The 20,126-nt window shown below is 39.1% G+C and overlaps 1 protein-coding gene and 1 long non-coding RNA gene across 2 annotated transcripts; both read left to right on the forward strand.

Annotated features, from left to right (window-relative positions):
- Positions 1–7,397: 7,397 nt before the first annotated feature.
- LOC126598744 (uncharacterized) lies at positions 7,398–9,466 on the forward strand. Its single transcript, XR_007614953.1, has 3 exons — positions 7,398–7,590; positions 7,701–7,843; positions 9,417–9,466. It is a non-coding gene; the product is annotated as an uncharacterized LOC126598744 (long non-coding RNA).
- Positions 9,467–15,610: 6,144 nt separating this feature from the next.
- On the forward strand, positions 15,611–19,200 carry LOC126598764 (ent-kaurenoic acid oxidase-like). Its single transcript, XM_050265121.1, has 9 exons — positions 15,611–15,971; positions 16,822–17,146; positions 17,336–17,485; positions 17,599–17,850; positions 17,964–18,047; positions 18,271–18,349; positions 18,432–18,538; positions 18,619–18,737; positions 18,843–19,200. Exons 1-9 carry the CDS (start codon positions 15,727–15,729, stop codon positions 18,931–18,933), a joined length of 1,452 nt encoding a protein of 483 aa, XP_050121078.1. The 5' UTR covers positions 15,611–15,726; the 3' UTR covers positions 18,934–19,200.
- Positions 19,201–20,126: the final 926 nt, after the last annotated feature.

Genomic DNA, 20,126 nt, shown 5'->3' on the forward strand with positions numbered 1-20,126 from the left:
AATTGAGCACCATAATATTCTGTTTTGTATTCAACAATGTAAACAAAATTAACTTTGTCCTTTGAAAAAAAAAAAAAGAATAAATAGAAGAGGATTATGCTAAGACGGGTGTAAGTGCAACTTCCTCTTTGGCACATAAGGACACCAACTAAATTACCTCTTTAGCACATAAGGGTACCAACTAAATTAAGTATAAAAATAGCCCTATTTGGCATATGGGATATTTATTTTATTGTGTTATTCTCATTTGATAGGGATATGAGAGTAATAAACATAATGTATGAGGGGTGTGACCGAGGCAGTGTTTTGTATGTAGGTGTCAAGTGGGCTTTGTTCCCCTTGTCCGCAAGCCGAATCCTGGTCATACGAATATTTAAACTAGGCTATTTAGCCAAGACGGGCTTTCGTATGTGCTGCCTCTCAGATTACGACATTCGCCTACCGGCGCTAAATTGCGGGCCGGTCATACGGGACTTTCCTTTTTTTTTTTTTTGGTGAATCGGAAATTCTCATTACGAGGGCAGAAATGCTAAAAGTACAAATGAAAGCCTACTGCGAGGCAAGCAAAATAACGAGGATGAACACTAAGCAGTGTAGGGGGTGAAAGAGAGCATGACGCTACTACCAAAGCTAAGATGTCACCCCTTATACTACCAATACATAAATTTAAGGGGGGGGGGCGGGGCAAAGTAACCCATCATTGTTTAGGACATGAACAAAAGAAGATGGGGGTCAATCGACCCAAGTAAAGTCACACATCTCCAAACATCTTCTTGACACCAGGTGGTCCGTCGCCATATTGGCTGATCTTGGGATCCAAGACCAGCGATAGTCTTGAAAGGATTCTCCCAGTTTCTTACTCTTTACCAGAGTGGAAAGGCCTCCCAACTGCCATTTGTTAGCGTATCCCTAAGGCATGAAATTGACTTCGATGAATCAGATTCAATGATAACTTAGTTCAGGCCCTAGGAAAAACCCAACTTGCACCCATGAAGAATGGCCAGTGCCTTAGTCGCCGCAACGCATGGAGCAGAGAGATGGTACCTACGAGCTGCAAGGAAGTTACCATTTTTATCCCGTGCAACAACCCCACCAAACCCCACATGTGAAGCAGCCAACCAACTGGCATCAACATTAATTTTGACAAACTGGGAGCCTGGTGGAAACCATTGGGCTGTCGACGGGGTGACGTGGCTGCTTGACACCAAATTCAGAGCAGGAACACGAGAAGCTTCCCTAAATGCACTGGCGTTGGTGGAAATGGCCACAATCACCTGTCTCAGGTTAATCGGTTGTTGTTGGAAAAACAAGCAACATCTAGCTTTCCAGATATGCCAACATGAAAACGCAACATAAGATAGGAATCGTCCCCGATCACATTTTAAGCCACTATTAGAGTTGACAAGAGCAAGAAGCTAGTTAGCCCAAGTTGTGATTTCACTGTGGTTAATTTTGTAGTTTAAAACTCCACCAAACCACCCCGTCTCCACCCACGGTCACATTAGAAAAGGTGTTCTACTGATTCCTCCTAGGACTTGCAAAAAGGGCATAGTGGTGATGGAGCGGATTTCCACCTGAAGAGGGTTGTTGTTGTAGCAAGGGCCTTATGAAGTGTCTTCCACATGAAGCAGCGTATTTGGGGGGGGGGGGTTGTTCTAGCTTCCACACAACTTTCCTAATAGGACCCGGGATGGACGCGGAAAATGAGGATCTATAATGTAACAACCCGTCCTGGAATTTACAGAACGGGAAGGCAAATTCATAATTCCACTATGGGTAGGATATTTTATTTTAAATTATGGTTTTTGATTGGTCTTGTTTGGTGTGCCAATGGGGCCCACCCTCACTTTTTGGTCCCCGACACTCTCTCTTTTCCCCTTTTTCTTCCTTCCTGTGTAGCACTTACCCTAAGCTATTTCTCTCTCTTCTCTTTTCACTATCTCCATCAATGCACCCTCTCCTCCCCCGAACACCACACACCTAGACACCCAACTGATGACTAAGTCACCACCACCATGGCTCCCACTCCGGCGACCTCACCACCATCGAGATCTCTCCATCATGAACCCAAAACTCTCCCGGTTTTCCAGCAATGGTTGTGATCCTTGCAAGTGATTCTCAGCCCTCTCCAGCCACTTATGCTACTTAGGTGAGGTCGATTCGACTCCTTCATCCTTTCATCTTCATTTTGGTATAATTTTAGAGTAAAATGGTGGAAGATCGAGGTTGATCGGAGCTCGGGAAGCTCTGACCTTCATCTTCCTCGAAACTAATCTGAGAATTGGGTCAACCGACCTAAACCCAGGATACCCAGGTCCTCTAGTCCAAACCCATTATAACCTAGCCCTAAACTTAGGCCCAAAACCCATTGTGCCAGCCCAAACCATTGGGCCAGACTATTAAGCCCACTGAGCCCAAACCTATGTTAAAACCCTCAAGCCCAACCCATTAAGCCTAAAACCTAAAACAAAGCCTTTGGGCCACAGACCCTTTAGCCCAAAACCTTGGCCCAAGCCCAAATCGTGAGGCCTAACTCAGAGAAACCTTTTGGCCCAAAACCATAGAACCCAGGCTGTGCATAAGTGGCTCATAGGCCTGCACTCGTGAAGGATCACCTGTGTCTGCGCGTGGAGCACACCCGCCTTCGTTGGAGGTACTGTGCTCCGCCACCGTCCATGGCGGCGCCAAGGACTTTTCCGGTGAACTTTTCGGCGACCCATATCGACACGTGTGACAACGCGTGGCATTCGGGGCCGCCACCCCGTGGCAACGCTTGGGGGTACCTGAGGTCCCTCTTTATGTTTTTTGACATTCTGAATCCGTTTATGACATATGTTTTCCGAAATTCAATCGTTATGGTCGAGTTTTATTAATTTGACCATTTATGTGCTTAGGTGCTATTACTACAGCGTTTCCGTTCTTCTTATTTCGCACAGTTTTTCGACGATAGAGTATCTATGAGTGGACCCCTTCCAAAATGCATAATTTTGCTATTAGAAATGCATACATGAAAAACATGATTTAATGGTTATGTTTTATGAGTAAATTAGATTTTACTTTTTATGAGATATCATGATTTACTGAGAATATTTTGGAATACCATGCTTTATTGATTTCATGTTCTTTGTAGTATATATGATAGATGACTATATACTATGAAGATGTTTTGAGATATGACATTTTAGTTACTAAGCTCTGATTTGAGAGAGAGAGATATATATATATATATATATATATATATTAGAAATATTAGGGTAAATTACATAGTAGCTCCTTATGTTTGAGATCTATTACAACCCCATACAACGTCTTTAAAACATTTCACTTTCATACATCATGTACCATTTTATTTCAAAATAATACATCCGTTAGATTTTTTGTCCATTAAACTGTTAAATGCTGACGTGGCTGCCACGTGGTATTTTTTTTTATACATTAAAAATATTATAATATTAACCCAATTAAAAAAAAACATAAAAACTCGAACCTAGATCCCCTTTCTTCCCCCTCTCCTCTCTGCAACTCCCATTTACAAAATCCCTTCCCACTATCCCTCACCCACCCCCCAACGACCTCCCCCCAAGCGACCCATGTCATATCCCGGCCCGGGTCCACCATATCCCGGACCCGTTCCACCACCGTAACACGATATTGTTCGTTTTGGGCTTACCCCATTCCCTCACGGTTTTATTTTTAGGAACTCACAAGCAACTTCCCAGTGGGTCACCCATCCTGGGAGTGCTCTGGCCTCTTTCTCGCTTAACTTCGGAGTTCTTACGGAACCCGAATCCAGTGAGCTCCCAAAAAGCTTCGTGCTAGGTAGGGATGAGAATATACATTTAAGGATCACTCCCCTGGGCGATGTGGGATGTCACAATCCACCATCTTTAGGGGCCCGACGTCCTAGTCGGCACACTTCTGGCCAGGGATTGGCTCTGATACCATTTGTCATATCCCGGCCCGGGTCCACCATATCCCAGACCCGTTCCACCACCGTAGCACGATATTGTTCGCTTTGGGCTTACCATTCCCTCACGGTTTTGTTTTTGGGAACTCACGAGCAACTTCCCAATGGGTCACCCATCCTGGGAATGCTCTGGCTTCCTTCTCGCTTAACTTTGGAGTTTCTACAGAACCCGAAGCCAGTGAGCTCCCAAAAGGTCTCGTGCTAGGTAGGGATGAGAATATACATTTAAGGATCACTCCCCTGGGCGATGTGGGATGTCACAACCCACATCCCTATCCCTAACCTAGAACCCAAAAACCTGCAACAATAAGAAGAAGAAGAAAAAGAGGAGGGAGGAAAAAAAACCCCCTAGTTCTTCCCCCCTAAAACCTGTAAGAAGAAGAAGAAGAATAGGGAGAAAAAAAAAAGCCCCAATTCGCAGGAAGGTCTCCGGGAGGGGGGGTTCTGGGCTTTTTTTTTTTTTTTTTTTTTTTGTGGGTGGGGGACAAACTGGGTTTAGGTATTTTTTTTTTCTTTTTCTTCTTCCTCCCTCTTCTTCCTTTTTTTTTTTTTGTTGTTGCAGGTATGTGGGTCGCTTGGGGGGTGAGGTCGCTGGGGGGGGGTGTGTCACGTAATTTACCCTCGGGAATGCCCATGAGTGAGCCCAATGATATCCCGACTTAACGGAGTAAATCCCTTTCTTATCAAGTGGCCACACCAATCTATCTCTAAGCATATGGTCTCCAATATGAGTGTCCATGATTGCATCGCACTCCACTACTGAAATGAAATGTCTCAAAAAATCAATATCCCATTCCCCATTTGTCTGGAAAATTAGAGACTCTACCTGAGTATTCCAGCTTACCTGGGCAGTGCCGCGTGGGAGAATGTGCCCAGTAGGAAGGGAGGGAAGCCATCTGTCAATCCACACCCTCACCTCCTTCCCATTCATGATCTACCAGTGCGACCTTTTAAGCAATAAATATATTTTGAAGAGTAGACTAGACCATGCCTATGATGCACGACCTCCACGATTAGCATCAAGGAATGAGCAATGTGGAAAATAATGGGCTTTCAGAACCGTTGCCCATAGGGAATTTGGATCTTGGATCAGTTGCCAACATTGCTTGGCCAGTAGGGCATCATTAAAATCCATAAAACATCTGAACCCAAGCCCCTCATTCCCCTTTGGCAGACCTATCGTCTCCTTTGAAACCCAATGAATGTGTCTTTCATCCCCCTTTTGACCCCACCAAAAGTTGACAATAAGAGCATCCATTTCTTTACATATGACTGCAAGAAATTTAAAGAGGTTCATCAGGTAAGCAGGGATTGCCTGTGCCACAGCCTTAATCAACACCTCTTTACCCGCTTGTGACAGAGTAGATTGTTTCCACCCTTGAATTTTCCCCAAAATTCTTCCCTTAACATATGCCAACCCCCTTCTCTTGGACCTCCCCCAAATCGATGGCACACCCAGATATGATGGGACTTTCATTTTGGGGTGAGGTACTCACCTTCTTTTGGTGTTTCAAAATTGTTTGTCGTCCAGACGACTTTATCAATGATAATTTGGTTAAGTACTATATATTTTCATTTTCTTGGTTCTATATTTATGTATACTAATGAGTAACATCAACATCGCCTTTTTTTTTCTTCCAAATAAAATAAAATAGAATACAAATAAAATCTTATGAGTATTGACAAATGATTTAGGCTTATTTTTAGTTATCTACTATGGAACTTGATGTTAATCTCACTTTGCTCCTTGTAACTTAAAAGTCATTACTTTACTCCCTAAAACTCAAAATTCACTTCACTTTGCCCCTTGAGACTCGATTTTGATCCCAGTTTGCCCACTGAAACTTGAAAGTTGTTTCTACAAAACTCAAAATTCGCTCCACATTGGCTTAGATATGTTAATTTGTTATGTCAGTTTGATTTGGGCGGGCCAAGCTAATCAATTTCTTTTTTTTTATTTTGTTTATCTCTTCATTTTCTTTTAAACATAATATTCTCTGATTGTTGAATGTCGACGCATGATGGAGATTTATAATCAAATTTATTGCACATGTGGCATAGTCTTATTGGGTGTTGGATCTCACATATGTTTTAGGAGACGACTTGTAAGTTTCAGGAAGAAGAGAGAGTCCACAAGTTTCAGGTAGACGACCTATAAGTTTCAGGGAGTAAAGTGATGACTTTTAGTTATAGGAGGCAAAATGAGATCAGTTCAAGATGATGTAGCTAAAAATAAACCCATGATTTATTTCCATTCTTTTTCTTCCATATATGTCTACAGTATACTAACTAGCTAGGGAGCTTCTTAGTAGGGATTTCTTTGACGGTAGCAATTAAATACGGAATATGGATATGATCATCGTACGGACTATATATTCATATTTAGCACTTCTTTTCAACGTTTCTCCATTTTTTGCTGCTATGTACGAGGTCTTATGCGGTAAACACAAGGTTTATGTGTGAGTCCTATCGCTTCGTTTTTCTACAATAAAACAAGACACCTACTAAGAAGAGACTCGTACTAACTATAACATTAACATAGTAGTACTGAATGCTATTAGTATTGACAGATGAGATTGGATTAGGTACGGTAGAGTAAGAATGTATAGCACTCACCTATTCGGAGCACCAACCATCATAAACATGTTTTCCAGGGATCAACAAGTTTATGTTCCAAGCAGAATAGCAGATGAAACCTTCATCCTAGACTAGCCCATTGTTGATATTGTAGGTGCCAGTTCTATAGTGGCAGTTCACGGAAAGTCTCATACCAGAGTTAGAAGCTATGTTGTTACTCATGGTGGCTGCACTTGAGTCGTGGGCTCAAAACTCAGAAGGGTAGAGTCAAAGCATATGATGAAGCCATGAAGGTAAATTAATTATCAAAACAATAAGTGATGAAGGAAATTTGAAGTTCTACTCTAAAATCAATATCGTTTTTTATTTTTATTTTTTTTTTAACATAACCAAAACCAATATCGTTGTATAGGAAAATGTATTTGTTTTGTAGTGGGTACTACGTAAACGACACGTAAAACAAATAAAAGATGGTTGGAAACAATCTTAAGAGCATATAATAGATTTACTAAATGAGCTTCTAGCTAAAATAGAAAGAAATTGAAAAAACTTATCTCCAATCACAATTCCTCTTCTGCTTTTAAGATAACTAAGCTTCAGCGAGCTCCTAAATCTGGAAAGGGAGAAAAAAGCTCCTATAATTTTTAATTAAAATTTGATTTGATGAAATTAAATACATGATTGAAGATGCTCTAGAGACGCATATAATGTTTGATATATGAAACACCCCAACTCCATTTATTTTAAAATAATTGTTTGGACCTAAATTGGTGAGCCAAGGGGCCCACCCCTTTTATTTTGTCCCTCGGTCTCTCTCTTCTCTGCCCCTTCCCTATGTTCTCCCCCTTCTCTCTCTCGAAATCTTCTCTTCCTCACTCCCCGATCTCTCACCTTTCGACCCACACCCGAGAGCACCCATACCTGCAACTACTCTACTCGAGAACATCATTATCATCAAGCATTACTCTGGTCTCTCTTCCGTCGCAGCGAGATTGGTGAAGCAGAGAAAAGGACCTCCGACGAGTTCCTCGTTGCTTCGACGATAGGTAAGCCTCGGGACTTCTCTCTCTATCTCTGTACTCTCTATCCCTCTGTCACTTGAAAACCTTCTCATCCCTCCCTCTTTCTCTTGCACCGTGATTACACACACCTACAGCTGCTCGAGGACATCATCATCATCTCGTCGTCCCTTTCTCTCTCGACGTGCGAGGCTTGACGGAGCACAGGAAAACCTAGCGAACCCACGGGCACCCAAACCCGAATTTCGAACACCACCGGCCGTTCCACGGTAAACCAAGGGTATAACCTCGCTCCCCTCTCTTTTCTCTTTAATTTGATGCATAAATCGGAGCTTAGGGTGTATGTTTGTAGTTGGCCGGAGCTGTAGAAGCTCCGGTGTCCTTCTCCGGTGAGCACCAGGCCTTTAGGCCGTTCTCAAAGGCTATGGGCCTTAAGCCCGTTTTTGTTTAACCCCTAAACCTTTTCAAAATCAAGCCTTAGGGCATTTTCCTTTTATTTGGGGCTTAAAGCCCGGTTTTTGGTAACTAGGCCTGCGGGCCGTGCCTTGTGGGTGTGTATGGGTTGTGTGTGTTGTGTGGTGTGTCCGTGTGTGTGTGTATGTATATTCTGTGTGTGTGTATGTATGATTGTGTATGTGCGTATGTGTATATGTATGCACGTGTGTGCGTGTTATGTGTGTGTGCATGTGTTGTGCATGTGTGTGGTATGTTGTGTGTGTGTGTGTAAGTGTGCATGTGTGCTATGCATGTGTACATGTGTGCTGTGCACGCATGTGTGTGTGTTGTGTGTGGATTTGGGATTAAGCCCAAACCACCCTTTTTATTCCTAGGCCTATCCAAAACCAAAACCCAATAGATCCTAACCTTATTTAAACCTAAACCTAAACCCTAATTCGGATTTCAAGCCTAAAACCCGTTAGACCTAATTTGACCGTTGACCCTCGGTCAACGTTAACTTTAGGGTTGACTTTTCGAGTTTTCGTCTGGGACCCTTCTTAAGGTAATTCGACGTTATGAACCCATTTCCAATGTCCGTTTTTTTTCAAATTCAATCATTTAAGTAGAGCTTGACTAAATGTAACCTTTATGTGCTTAGGGGCAATTATTGTGACACTTCCGTCTTCGCTAGTGGCACAGTTTTTGGCGACTAAGTACTCTGAGCGGACCCCTTCTAAAATTTCATGATTTTATAATTAGCATGCCTACGAATTTATGATTCGATTTATGTTAAACCTGTTTACTGAATTTATTGATTTTTCGTCTCGTGTTTTTGGTGAGGAATTAATTGTTAGTCTATATTGAGCTATATTTTAATATATCGTATTTTCTATAAAAACCATGAACTGGTAGACTATCTGATGAATGACGATAGGATGCTAGAACATGTTTTAGAAACCCCTCTTTATAGTATAGACGATGGATGACTTTATACAATGAAGTGGTTATTTATGAGATGCGTAACTATTTGTGCGTACCTAGAGGACACTATGCCGCCTGGGGCGAGGATCTGGTATTGGCATTTAGGCCGAGAGAAATAATCCCTAGCTACGGGCTGAGGGACATGGAGCAGGTATTGGGCCGGGAGTTATATTTATTCAGTGATCTTTCTAGCAGCACATTGCACTTACGAGACGATCTATTAGACGTTTACTGTTTTGATTTCTACGACGTTATTCCGCGATATGACTTTTGAGATATTTTGGCATGCTAGGATTTTTATTAAATCCATCACTTATTATGTTAGTAGTTTTTATTATATATAAACTTGGGGGTTAATATGTTCACAATTGTTTTCGTATTATGTATGTATATATAACTTGGTCCACTCACCTTTGTTTTACGCCCCCATTCAGGACTTAGGATCAAGGCACCTAATCCCGTCGTCAAGACACTTCCGCAGCAGCATCTTTGAATCCTCTCGATGTAGGACCCACTTCTTTATTCATTCAATTTCATCTTAATTCTTTTCAGTGATTAGGTTTAATTGTATACTCTGAACACATTCCTAAATTTTTAATTCATTGTATTTTTAATTTCTAATTCTATTCTTAACTTTTGTATCAATTAATGGCTTTCGTCACCCTCGGGTGTCGACCAGCACATGTCTATCCTGGTATTCGGGGAATATCAGGGTCGGGGCGTGTCAATATAACTACAGAAATGCCTCTAGTTTAGCTATTGACATACTGAATATTTTTTTACGGAGCTGTTTAGACTCAAATTTACGCAATCAGCTCATGCAATCAAGGTCGTTGAATGAGCAGGATTTTAGACCGTTGAAAGATAAAGTGGTTGAAATGGTTTTTAATTATTATTAAGAAATGATATTGTGATTTTAATCACGATATTATCTCTTAGTAATATATTAAATCATTTAAACTTGATATTTATCTAAATCCCAATTTGAATGATGATGGGATATTTGGTATTTGGCAGTGCAGCTAATACTGGATTAATTTCATGCAATTAATCCATGCATAGGATAAAGGTGAAAGATGGTGATGTGATGTGATTAGGATGGTTATATCTAGATAAAAAAAAAAGAGTAGGCTTCAGCCTATGGACATGATGGAAAAGCTAATTATCAAAAGATAGTTACATGGTAATTTCTTGACCATTGATCACATGATGATAGGATAAGGAGTATGCGTGTTTGGTCAGATGTGGTGTATTTAAATATTAAAGATTTGTGGTGTAAAGAGACTTATGGATTGCTTCAGTTTGGTAGTCGTGATACATCAGAAGACTAAGAGATTATTTTCTAGTAGCTGTGACACATCAAGAGACTCAGAGATTTACGGCTTGGCCATCAACAAGAGCAACATTATAAATACAGAGGCACTGTGCATCGTAAAACCTCTCCAACTCAACACACAAACTGCCATGCGTAAACTCTCGCTCTACGCAAAACCTCTCAACAACCTTGAGATTTTTATTTTCTTTTCACCGAAACATTTTCAGTTTGGACAAACAGCAATGTGAAGGCAACTGGTGACATCTTCAGTTTGGATAAACAGCACTGCATCGAGGCCGACTGGCAAGTCTCGATCGAGAAGGATTTTCGAATCCTTATTGGCAAAGGTCATCTCATTAGCCTTCTCGGCAAAGTGAGGTGTTATAAGTTACTACATTTGACACATTGAAAGCCAAATTTGATATTGAACTTCGTAGAACTAGCATTCTTGTCTTCAGGCTCTAGAACCCGAAGACCGAGACATGTTTCTTCCTCGGCCGTAGTCGCAAGATCAAGAAGTCAGCAGCGCGCCCAACGCGACATCAACACATTTTACTCCCCGACCAAGCTCGGTCAACGAGTTGGCATGCCCCGCACATAGCCGAATGACGTAGTTAGCTCATTAGTTACTCGGCCTGCGCGCCACGAAGGCTTGGTAGTTTTTAGGGTCAACATTTTGGCACTCCCAGTGGGACCTAGTGCTAAAACTATGAAGTTCATATGATATATCAAGATTCCAATCCGGTTTCATTTAGCCGATTGCACGAGCTTCTTGCTCAATTGAAAGGAAATATTGAAGATAGTACAAAACATCTTGAAGAGGATAGAAACGCCTTGAGGAGGATAAAGATCATGAGAAGCGATAAAAGTTCTTCGTGGTGTGAGAGCCAGGCAAAAATCATTCGCCTACATGTTGAGAATAAAAGCTCATGTTACCCTACAAGAGCAATGGGTAAACGAAGACAGTGCTCGATTTAATGCCTGGCTAGATGAAGAACGATTTCCTTACGTTTCTTACTACAGATCAATTCCATTTGAAAAATGGTTAAGTCTAAAGGCCGGGGGGCAATTATCCGCTTCGGCCTAAAAAAATTGTTCATTTGACTGAAGAAACACCTAGGCCACCTGTTGTCTCGATCGAGACTGAAAGTGTGGTAGTAGGCCTAGAAGAAAGAGTTCAAGTTTTTGAGCCAAAATTCGACTCAGAAAATTATTCGTTAGAGGAGTGTTCCAATGACGAACAAGACCGATACACAGCTTCAAACCATAAAACCACATCAATTGATATGGTTGTTGGACACATGGTTTTAGACGCAGAAACTACACTAGTTGATATGATTATTTGTGATACAGCCGATATGGAGAAATCCCGTTTGGCTAAATTATTTGAGTTAAAAGCCGAAATTAATGAAGTAATTATGCATTGGGGCATAATAATTGTTCAACACATTCGGTGGCCGATGAAAAATATTTCACCAAGTCAAAAATATTTGGAGGTCATTTTTTATTCGGCTTGGTGCAAAACCTGATTAGCAATATTAGTATTGAAAGATCTCGGCAAGAAATAAAACATTGTTGGCCTCCTTCACTTTATAGTTTGGCCACTTTTGTTTTCTTTTGCTAAAAAAAAAAAGCATGAATAAATGATTTTCTTAACCATTCGGCCCTTTAGGCCGATGCATAAGAAAATAAGAGGAGCAACAAGATGGTGCGGCAGTCCAAAAGATGGTGTGCTCGGCTTGGAAAATTGTTCTTTAGCCGTGCCGAGAAAAGATGTTCGCAGAAGGTCACCTGTGCTAGGTGGTAGGCCTTCGTGGCGAGATTGGTTTTGGAGTTGGCCGAATGAAATGTTACGTATAAGTACACTTTCTCCATTTAATCGATGCCATGCACACCTTGACAGTGATTAGGACAAGTGGGTTCGGTTGCCAATGTTGCAGGCCCTTAGACACATGCATGCAACGTTCTTCCTGGTAGTTTTTCTCAACCATATGTTTTTCTCGACTAGCAGAGATTTTGCTAAGCAGTCATGGCATTTGTAGCATGAGCTCGTGTTAGAGGACGTAGTGCTTAGGCCGAGGGCCAAAAAGGATTTGGTTGGATCAGAAATGACTTGATCTTAACGACTGAGGATTGTTGGTCAAGCTCGACCATAGTATAATTCGATGAGGCAATGTTTACAATAGGACAAATCCTGTCAAATTGAAATCTCGGCCAAAAAGTATGGCATTCAAAGATTGGCATTTGTTTGGAATTTCTTAGTCATGGCCGACAACATCATTTAATAGGCCAAGATGTGATTTCTTTTATGACCTTGGTTTTAACAAAGCCATGTTTCTCGGTTCCGCTTTCTTTTTCTCTTGAATGGAGTCAGTAGCCGAGTAACATGTCTAACTGTTGAGTGCCACGCATAAATTTACGCTATCAGCCTGCACAATCAAGGCCGTTGAATGAGCAGGATTTTAGACCGTTGAAAGATAAAGTGGTTGAAATGGTTTTTAATTATTATTAAGAAATGATATTGTGATTTTAATCATGATATTATCTCTTAGTAATATATTAAATCATTTAAACATGATATTTATCTAAATCCCAATTTGAATGATGATAGGATATTTGGTATCTGGTAGTACAGCTAATACCGGATTAATTTCATGCAATTAATCCATGCATAGGATAAAGGTGAAAGATGATGATGTGATGTGATTAGGATGGTTATATCTAGATAAAAAAGGAGTAGGCTTCAGCCTATGGACATGATGGAAAAGCTAATTATCAGAAGATAGTGACATGGTAATTTCTTGACCATTGATCACATGATCATAGGATAAGGAGTAGGCATGTTTGGTCAGATGTGATGTATTTAAATATTAAAGATTTGTGGCGTAAGGAGACTCAGGCATTGCTTTAGTTTGGTAGTTGTGATACATCAGAAGACTAAGAGATTATTTTCTAGTAGCCGCGACACATCAAAAGACTCAGAGATTTACGGCTTGGCAATCAGGGAGAGCAGCATTATAAATACAGAGGCACTTTGCATCGTAAAACCTCTCCAACTCAACACACAAACTGTCATGCGCAAACTCTCGCTCTACGCAAAACCTCTCAACGAGATTTTTATTTTCTTTTCACCGACACATTTTCAGTTTGGATAAACAAAACTGTGAAGGCAATCAATGACATCTTTAGTTTGGATAAACAACACAGTTGCTGTAGAATCAGCCAACCGCGGAGCACCTTTAGTTTGGATAAACAGCACTGCGTCGAGGCTGACTGGTTATCTATCCAAGTCTCGGTCGAGAAGGATTTTCAAATCCTTATTGGCAAAGGTCATCTCATTAGCCTTCTCAGCGAAGTGAGGTGTTACAGGTTACTACATTCGGCACATTGAAAGCCGAATTTGATATTGAACTTCGCAGAACTAGCAGGCTTGTCTTCAGGCTCTAGAACCCGAAGGCCGATACGTGTTCCTTCCTTAGCCGCAATCACAATATCAAGAAGTCAGTTGTGCGCCCAAAGCGACATCAACACATTTTACTCCTCGACTGAGCTCGGCCGACGAGTTGGCGCGCCCCGCACATAATCGAATGACGTAGTTAGCTCATTTAGCTAGGTTTATCTTTACCTTTTGTATTCAAAGCTGGTTTACAGAAAGATATAGGATATTTGATGAATAATGAATTTGCTTGAGGACACCGGCGCGTGCTCAAATTTTTTGTCAAAGCAACATTTCATTTTAAAGAAAAACCATTACAAAGCCCAAGAGCATATACGGATGCTTACATGGGAGCATAATATTGCTTCCTACAAAACAAAAGTAACTATATTTTTTTATGTTTAACCTTTTGATACCGACCAACCGAATGCTTATATAGGAATCCTTTAACAAGAGGGATTCCCAATTTTCAAAAAAAAAATAGAGACATCCTCTTGACAGTTAGATTTGGTTTTAATGAAATTGTGTGGCTTGTGATTTAACCTCAACCACACAATTTCATTAAAGCCAATCCAATAGTCAAAGGGGTGTCCCCATTTAAAAAAAAAAATTGAAGTTCCTTCTTGTTAAAGGGACTGTGCTTATATATATAAATGTGTAGATCATTAAGAATCAATTATAACAAGGAAAAAATGGCTAATAAGACACGCTCCAGATTATCAATTAATATTAGTATCAATCATAACAAAAGAAAAAAGCTAATAAGACACGTTCCAGATTATCAATTAGCCCGGACGGGTGAAGTGTATTTTTGCTCACCTCTTAAAATGTGGATGATGCTTACACCTCATCGATTATCGTTAAATTAATTTAAATTTTAAAATTATGTCTTAAATCAATTAAATCAAACTAATCAAATGACAATCAATGCAGTGAATATCACCCCACTTTAAGAGATGAGCAAAATTGTACTCAAGACGAGTGTAAGTGATCCTTCCTATTTAACACATAAGGTGACCAACTAAAGGATGAGGAGTAATTTCACCACTCCTTAGATTTCTTTAATTCGAAGATTAGAAATTAATAAAGGTATATAAAAGAAGAAAAAAGTGTGTGAAAATTATTTCCTTGAATATAAATTTAGCCCAATATTTTGGCACAAGCTTTAATTGTGTAGTCTCATTGGAGAGGAGAGTATTAACAATAACTTTTGAAGGATGTAATTGAATACATATTATTGAGAAAATTGTAGCAATAGTTCCTCAATTTTAACCTAATTAGAGCAGTGGTCCCCTTAACTAAAAATTAATGACCATTGGTCTTTTAACTCATGAAAACGTGCAGCTATATATGGTCATTTTCATCAACTTTGTCAGAATTCTGTCATAATGAGTCATGTCGGAATGACCATTACTACAATTGGGTTAAAGTTGAGGGACAATTGCTCAAATTGCGTTAAAGTTGAGGGACCATTTCTCAAATTGGGTTAAAGTTGAGGGATCATTGCTACAATTTTTCGCATTTTATTTTCCATATTTGCCCCTTGATTCAGCCTTACATGCGTAGCACGTAACTTATTTTGACAGAAGTTCTAACGTAGTTGATGAAAAAGACCATAGTTGCACGTTTTTATGAGTTAAGAAACCAATGATTATGAATTTTTAGTTGAGGGACCAATACTCCGATTGAGTTAAAGTTAAAAGACTTTCTACAATTTCTTCTATCTCATATAGTTAATTTATCACGTACTAATTGTCTACTGGATAAATAGTGCATTTTTATATACGTGACACACACTTACTAGACAGTAACACCACACTAGGACTAAATAATGGTTGTATGAGATATTTTCTCATTGTATGTGGGTATATGAAATTGTCAGCATGCTAATCCTGGTGATACGAGTAATCAACTCGGAATCTACCCCAACTCGACTATAAAGCCCAGAGGGACTTTGGCTTTGGCTTAATTATCATATTTGTTGGGACACAGCATGAGTATTTCTATGGGAGAGTGGGTGACCTTGGTTTTGGGAAGTTTTCCATTGTTGGGGTTGCTATTGTGGTGGTGGAATGAGCTTTGGTATGTGCTTCCTCTCAAACTACGACATTCGCCTACCGGCGCTAAATTGCCGCCCGGCCACATGGGACTTCCATTCTTGGGTGAAATCTTCACCTTCCATTGGTACTTCAAAATTGTTCGCCGTCCTGACGACTTTATCAATGTTAAGCGGGCCAAGTACGATTCCATTTCTTTTTTGTTCTAAATATGCATGTATGCTAACTAGTAACTGTTAGAATCAAATAGCAAAGATCAAGATTTAAGCCACAGTAAACACAATCAAGAAAGCATAAAACCGTTTACATATGAACTATTGTATTCACACTAACCTGATGAACCTCCATTGGAAAATGCCATTGCAACAGCTGTCCAAATTCTGTATGCTGCACCTCTTCTCCTCTCTTGTAGAACTCTTAATGCTCTAACTAAGAATAGGGCTTAGTTCTTGACTGAGCGTGTGTCTATGAGAGCAGAGATTACAGCATATATATATACATATACCTCTCCTAATCCAATGAGGATTTCCTATTACAATCCGCTTAGGAAACAACTCATGTTTCCTAGTCTATGTCAGTTCTTCTCCATGACAGATTCCTCTATCAACAAGAACTCACATTCATCTTCCTATAAGGCTTTCTTATACTAATCGGACCAAATAGCTAATGCTAGTTCACCGAATACTCATGTTCATATCCTTACAGTAACATTAACATTTGGAAAACAAAAGAAAAAACTGGTAACATTAACATGGGAGTATTAAGTACAATATATATTGATGAGTATTGACAAATGATTTATTTCCATTCTTTATATGTATACTAACTAGTTAGGATTAAATGTTTGATAGGATTAAATGTTTGAGAATAAATTAAAAACTATTTTATGCTCTTGTACTTTTGGATATTTTGTCGTAAGATTTTGATCATTATCTATTTGGGTATGAATCTAACAACTACAAACTTCAAAGTATGTGATATCTCGAAAGCCGGAGCATATATAGTAGTTTTGACAAAAGAAACTAGTTCAGGTACGGCGATGGAGTCGGAATGTATAGAACTCACCTCTTTGGATCACCGACCATCATAGCATGCTTCCCGGGAATCAACAAATTTGTGTTCCAATCAGATGAAACCTTCATCCTAGACTGGCCCAATGTTGATATTGTAGGTGCTAGTTCTATAGTGGCAGTTCATGGAAAGTCTCATACAAAAGTTAGAAGCTATGTTGTAAGCGTAATTAACCGTCCCGACGCTCTCCGTCGCATAAGCCAGCTTGTCCAACCCCGTATGGTGGCCGCGTTGGAGTCATGGGCTCTGAAGGGTAGAGTCAAAGGATATGATGAAGCCAGGAAGGTAATTTAACTATCAAAACAATAAAGCAATAAGTGCTAGTCATGCAGGTGTAATATTTTATCAGAAAATATCTCAGTGCAATTAAAAGTGTAATCACTCTCAATATGAATTATATTTTATTCTATCAGATTCTCGGTGCAAGACTTTTTAATATCTTCAACAATTTTTCATGTTTCATTATGTTTACAGGTCACATTTGAAAATATTGGGAAACTATTCGTAAGTTTGGAGCCGGGGCCTCTCCTTGATACCATTGATAACTTGTTTACTGGATTAGTCACTGGAATTAGGGCTCATCCACTGAACATTCCCGGATCGGCTTACCGCCATGCCCTTCAGGTTTGAATCTTAATGGGTTTTGGTATAACAACTCCACTAATTTTTCAATATATATTCAGACCATATTGTAAATAACGTGCATGCATGCTAAATATATGAATGTGAATTTGCAGTGTAGGAAAAAGCTTGAGGACATTTTCAGGGTGGAGCTAGAGAAGAAAAAAACTCTAAAGGAAGGGTTGACAAATGATCTAATGGATGGGCTTATGCAGATTAAAGACGATGAAGGCAATAAATTAAGTGACCAAGAGGTTCTAGATAACATTGTCAGCCTTGTTGTCGCTGGATATGCATCTACTTCACTATCAACAATGTGGACTTTATATTATCTCGCAAAATACCCTGACGTCCTCCAAAAGCTTTGCGTATGATCATAGCATATCACCATATTCTCATAATTTTACTCAAAAAAAGAAACATTTTCATGTTCTTTAATTATGTTTCATCTTAACGCGGTTCTCGTGATCTGTGATCATAGGAAGAGAATATGGCTATACATGAGAACAAGACTGGGGAGTTTATCACGTATGAAGATGTTTTAAAAATGAAATACACAAACAAGGTACTTCATCTGTATGCATTTTGGGATTTACCATTTGTTATATATTGATGAAATGAGCTTACAGCTTAATTTACTGTAGTACTGCGCCCAACGTTCTGATTCCCACTCCTACTAACGTTTGTAAAAAAGAGAAAAGTCATTCATTATAGTATCGTTATGCATCTCTCACTCCTTGTAAAAAAGAATTAATCTCAAGCCCAAATTTTCATATAATGATATACAGGTGGTGGAAGAAACAATAAGATTGGCCAACATTGCAGCATTTGTTTTCCGATTGGCTACTAAGGAAGTTGAGTATAAGGGTAAAAAAATGTAAATTATGTTTTTAATTACCATCGGCACACATAACCTTTTGTGTGTTTATAACCAAATTGGTTGGTGTAGGTTATAAAATACCCAAGGATTGGAGAGTGATTGTTTGGGTTCGATATCTCCACACAAATTCAGAGAATTTTGATGATCCCATGTGCTTCAACCCAGATAGATGGAATGTAAGTCAATATTTCTAACACGATAAATTAATTGGAGATAATTTACTAATTAATTAATGGGTGTTATTTCACTCCTTCAGGAACCAGCTAAGCCAGGAACATACCAAGTTTTTGGTGGTGGATCGAGAATATGTGCAGGAAACTTGCTTGTCAAGACACAACTTGCAGTATTTTTACATCATTTGTCTGTAGGATACAAGTAAGAAAACTTAATTTGTAGCTTGCTTTATATCTTATACGCTATTGAATCTTTAACACAGTATAGACATCAGTCCTGAATTTTATGGTGATTGAAATTTTTTAGGTGGAAATTGGTCAATCCAGATGCTGAAATGATTTATCTTTCACATCCATTACCAGTTGATAAGGTTGATATCATGTTCAGCAAAATTTAGAAATCCATTTTCTCATAGCCTGATCCATATGCATGGCTTGACATCTCACCGTTCTATTTTCCCAAGTCGTAGGCCTGCTTTGAACTTCAAAAATGGAAGAAAAAAAAAACTAAAGAAACGGAACTAGGATTATTTCTATGTATCTTTTTGGTTGTGAATCATGTAATGTATGTGTTTTCTAATTCTTATGCTCCAACGTTTATTTCCTCTACAATGATTTGGAACTCTTTTTTTCCCTCTCTCTATCAATATAATTGAGTATATCCAGCCTGGTGTTCATATAGGTTTGTTGCGTGGAAAGAGGAGTTATATCTACGATAGGGTGTGTATAAATGAACTAGGGTTAAGGTTGAAGTGTCGTAAGTGACACGCAAAACAAAATAAAGTATGGTAAAAACGATCTTAAGCGCATAAAACAGTCTTCCTAAATGAGCTTCTAGCTAAAATTTAGAAAGAAATTAAATTTTTTTATCTCCAATCATAGTTCCTATTCTGCTCTTAAGATAACAAATATTCAGAGGGTTCCTAAATCTGGGAAGGGAGAAAAGAGCTCCTAAAAGAAAAGTTTTAGTTAAAATTTGATTTGAAAATTAAATACATGATTGAAGATGCTCAAGAGACGTATATGATGGTTTATCTTTACCTTTTGTCTTCAAGGCTGGTTTACATAAAGATAGAGGTTACTCGATGAATAGTGAATTTGCTTGAGGACACCGACGCAAGCTCATCAACATTTCATTAAAAAAAACAAACATTACAAAAGTCCAAGAGCATATACAGATGCTTACAGGGGAGCAAAATATTATCCTGCTAAACAAAATTAACTTTATTATTTGTTTGTTTAATCTTTTCAAACCGACCAAATGTTTATAATATAAAAAGAAATGTTAAGGAGACTCTCTTAAAATGGGATTCTTGTGCTAATATTAAAAATATTATGCAAAAAAATATGAGATGGGGAAGAGTCTAATATAGAGAGTCCCTATTTTAAGAGGATCTCTTCAACATTCTCTAATATAAATGTAGAGATCAGAAAAGAATTAATTATAACAAAAAAGCTAATACGACACATATAGATTATCAATTAGCTAAGACTGGTAGAGTGCATTTTCACTCACCCCCTAAAGAGGAGGTGATCCTCATCCCCCGTTGATTGCCATTCAAAATTAATTTAAATTCAAAATTCGTGTCAT

Source organism: Malus sylvestris, chromosome 14 (genome assembly GCF_916048215.2).
Source record: "Malus sylvestris chromosome 14, drMalSylv7.2, whole genome shotgun sequence".
Lineage (NCBI taxonomy): Eukaryota > Viridiplantae > Streptophyta > Magnoliopsida > Rosales > Rosaceae > Malus > Malus sylvestris.

Bases quoted from the DNA above. Each gene is read 5' to 3' on its own strand.
- LOC126598764 (XM_050265121.1), top strand. From the start codon at position 15,727: ATGAGTATTTCTATGGGAGAGTGGGTGACCTTGGTTTTGGGAAGTTTT. The intron at 15,972-16,821 runs GTACGATTCCAT...AAACTAGTTCAG, and splicing joins ATCAATGTTAAGCGGGCCAA to GTACGGCGATGGAGTCGGAA. The intron at 18,350-18,431 runs GTAAAAAAATGT...TGGTTGGTGTAG, and splicing joins TAAGGAAGTTGAGTATAAGG to GTTATAAAATACCCAAGGAT.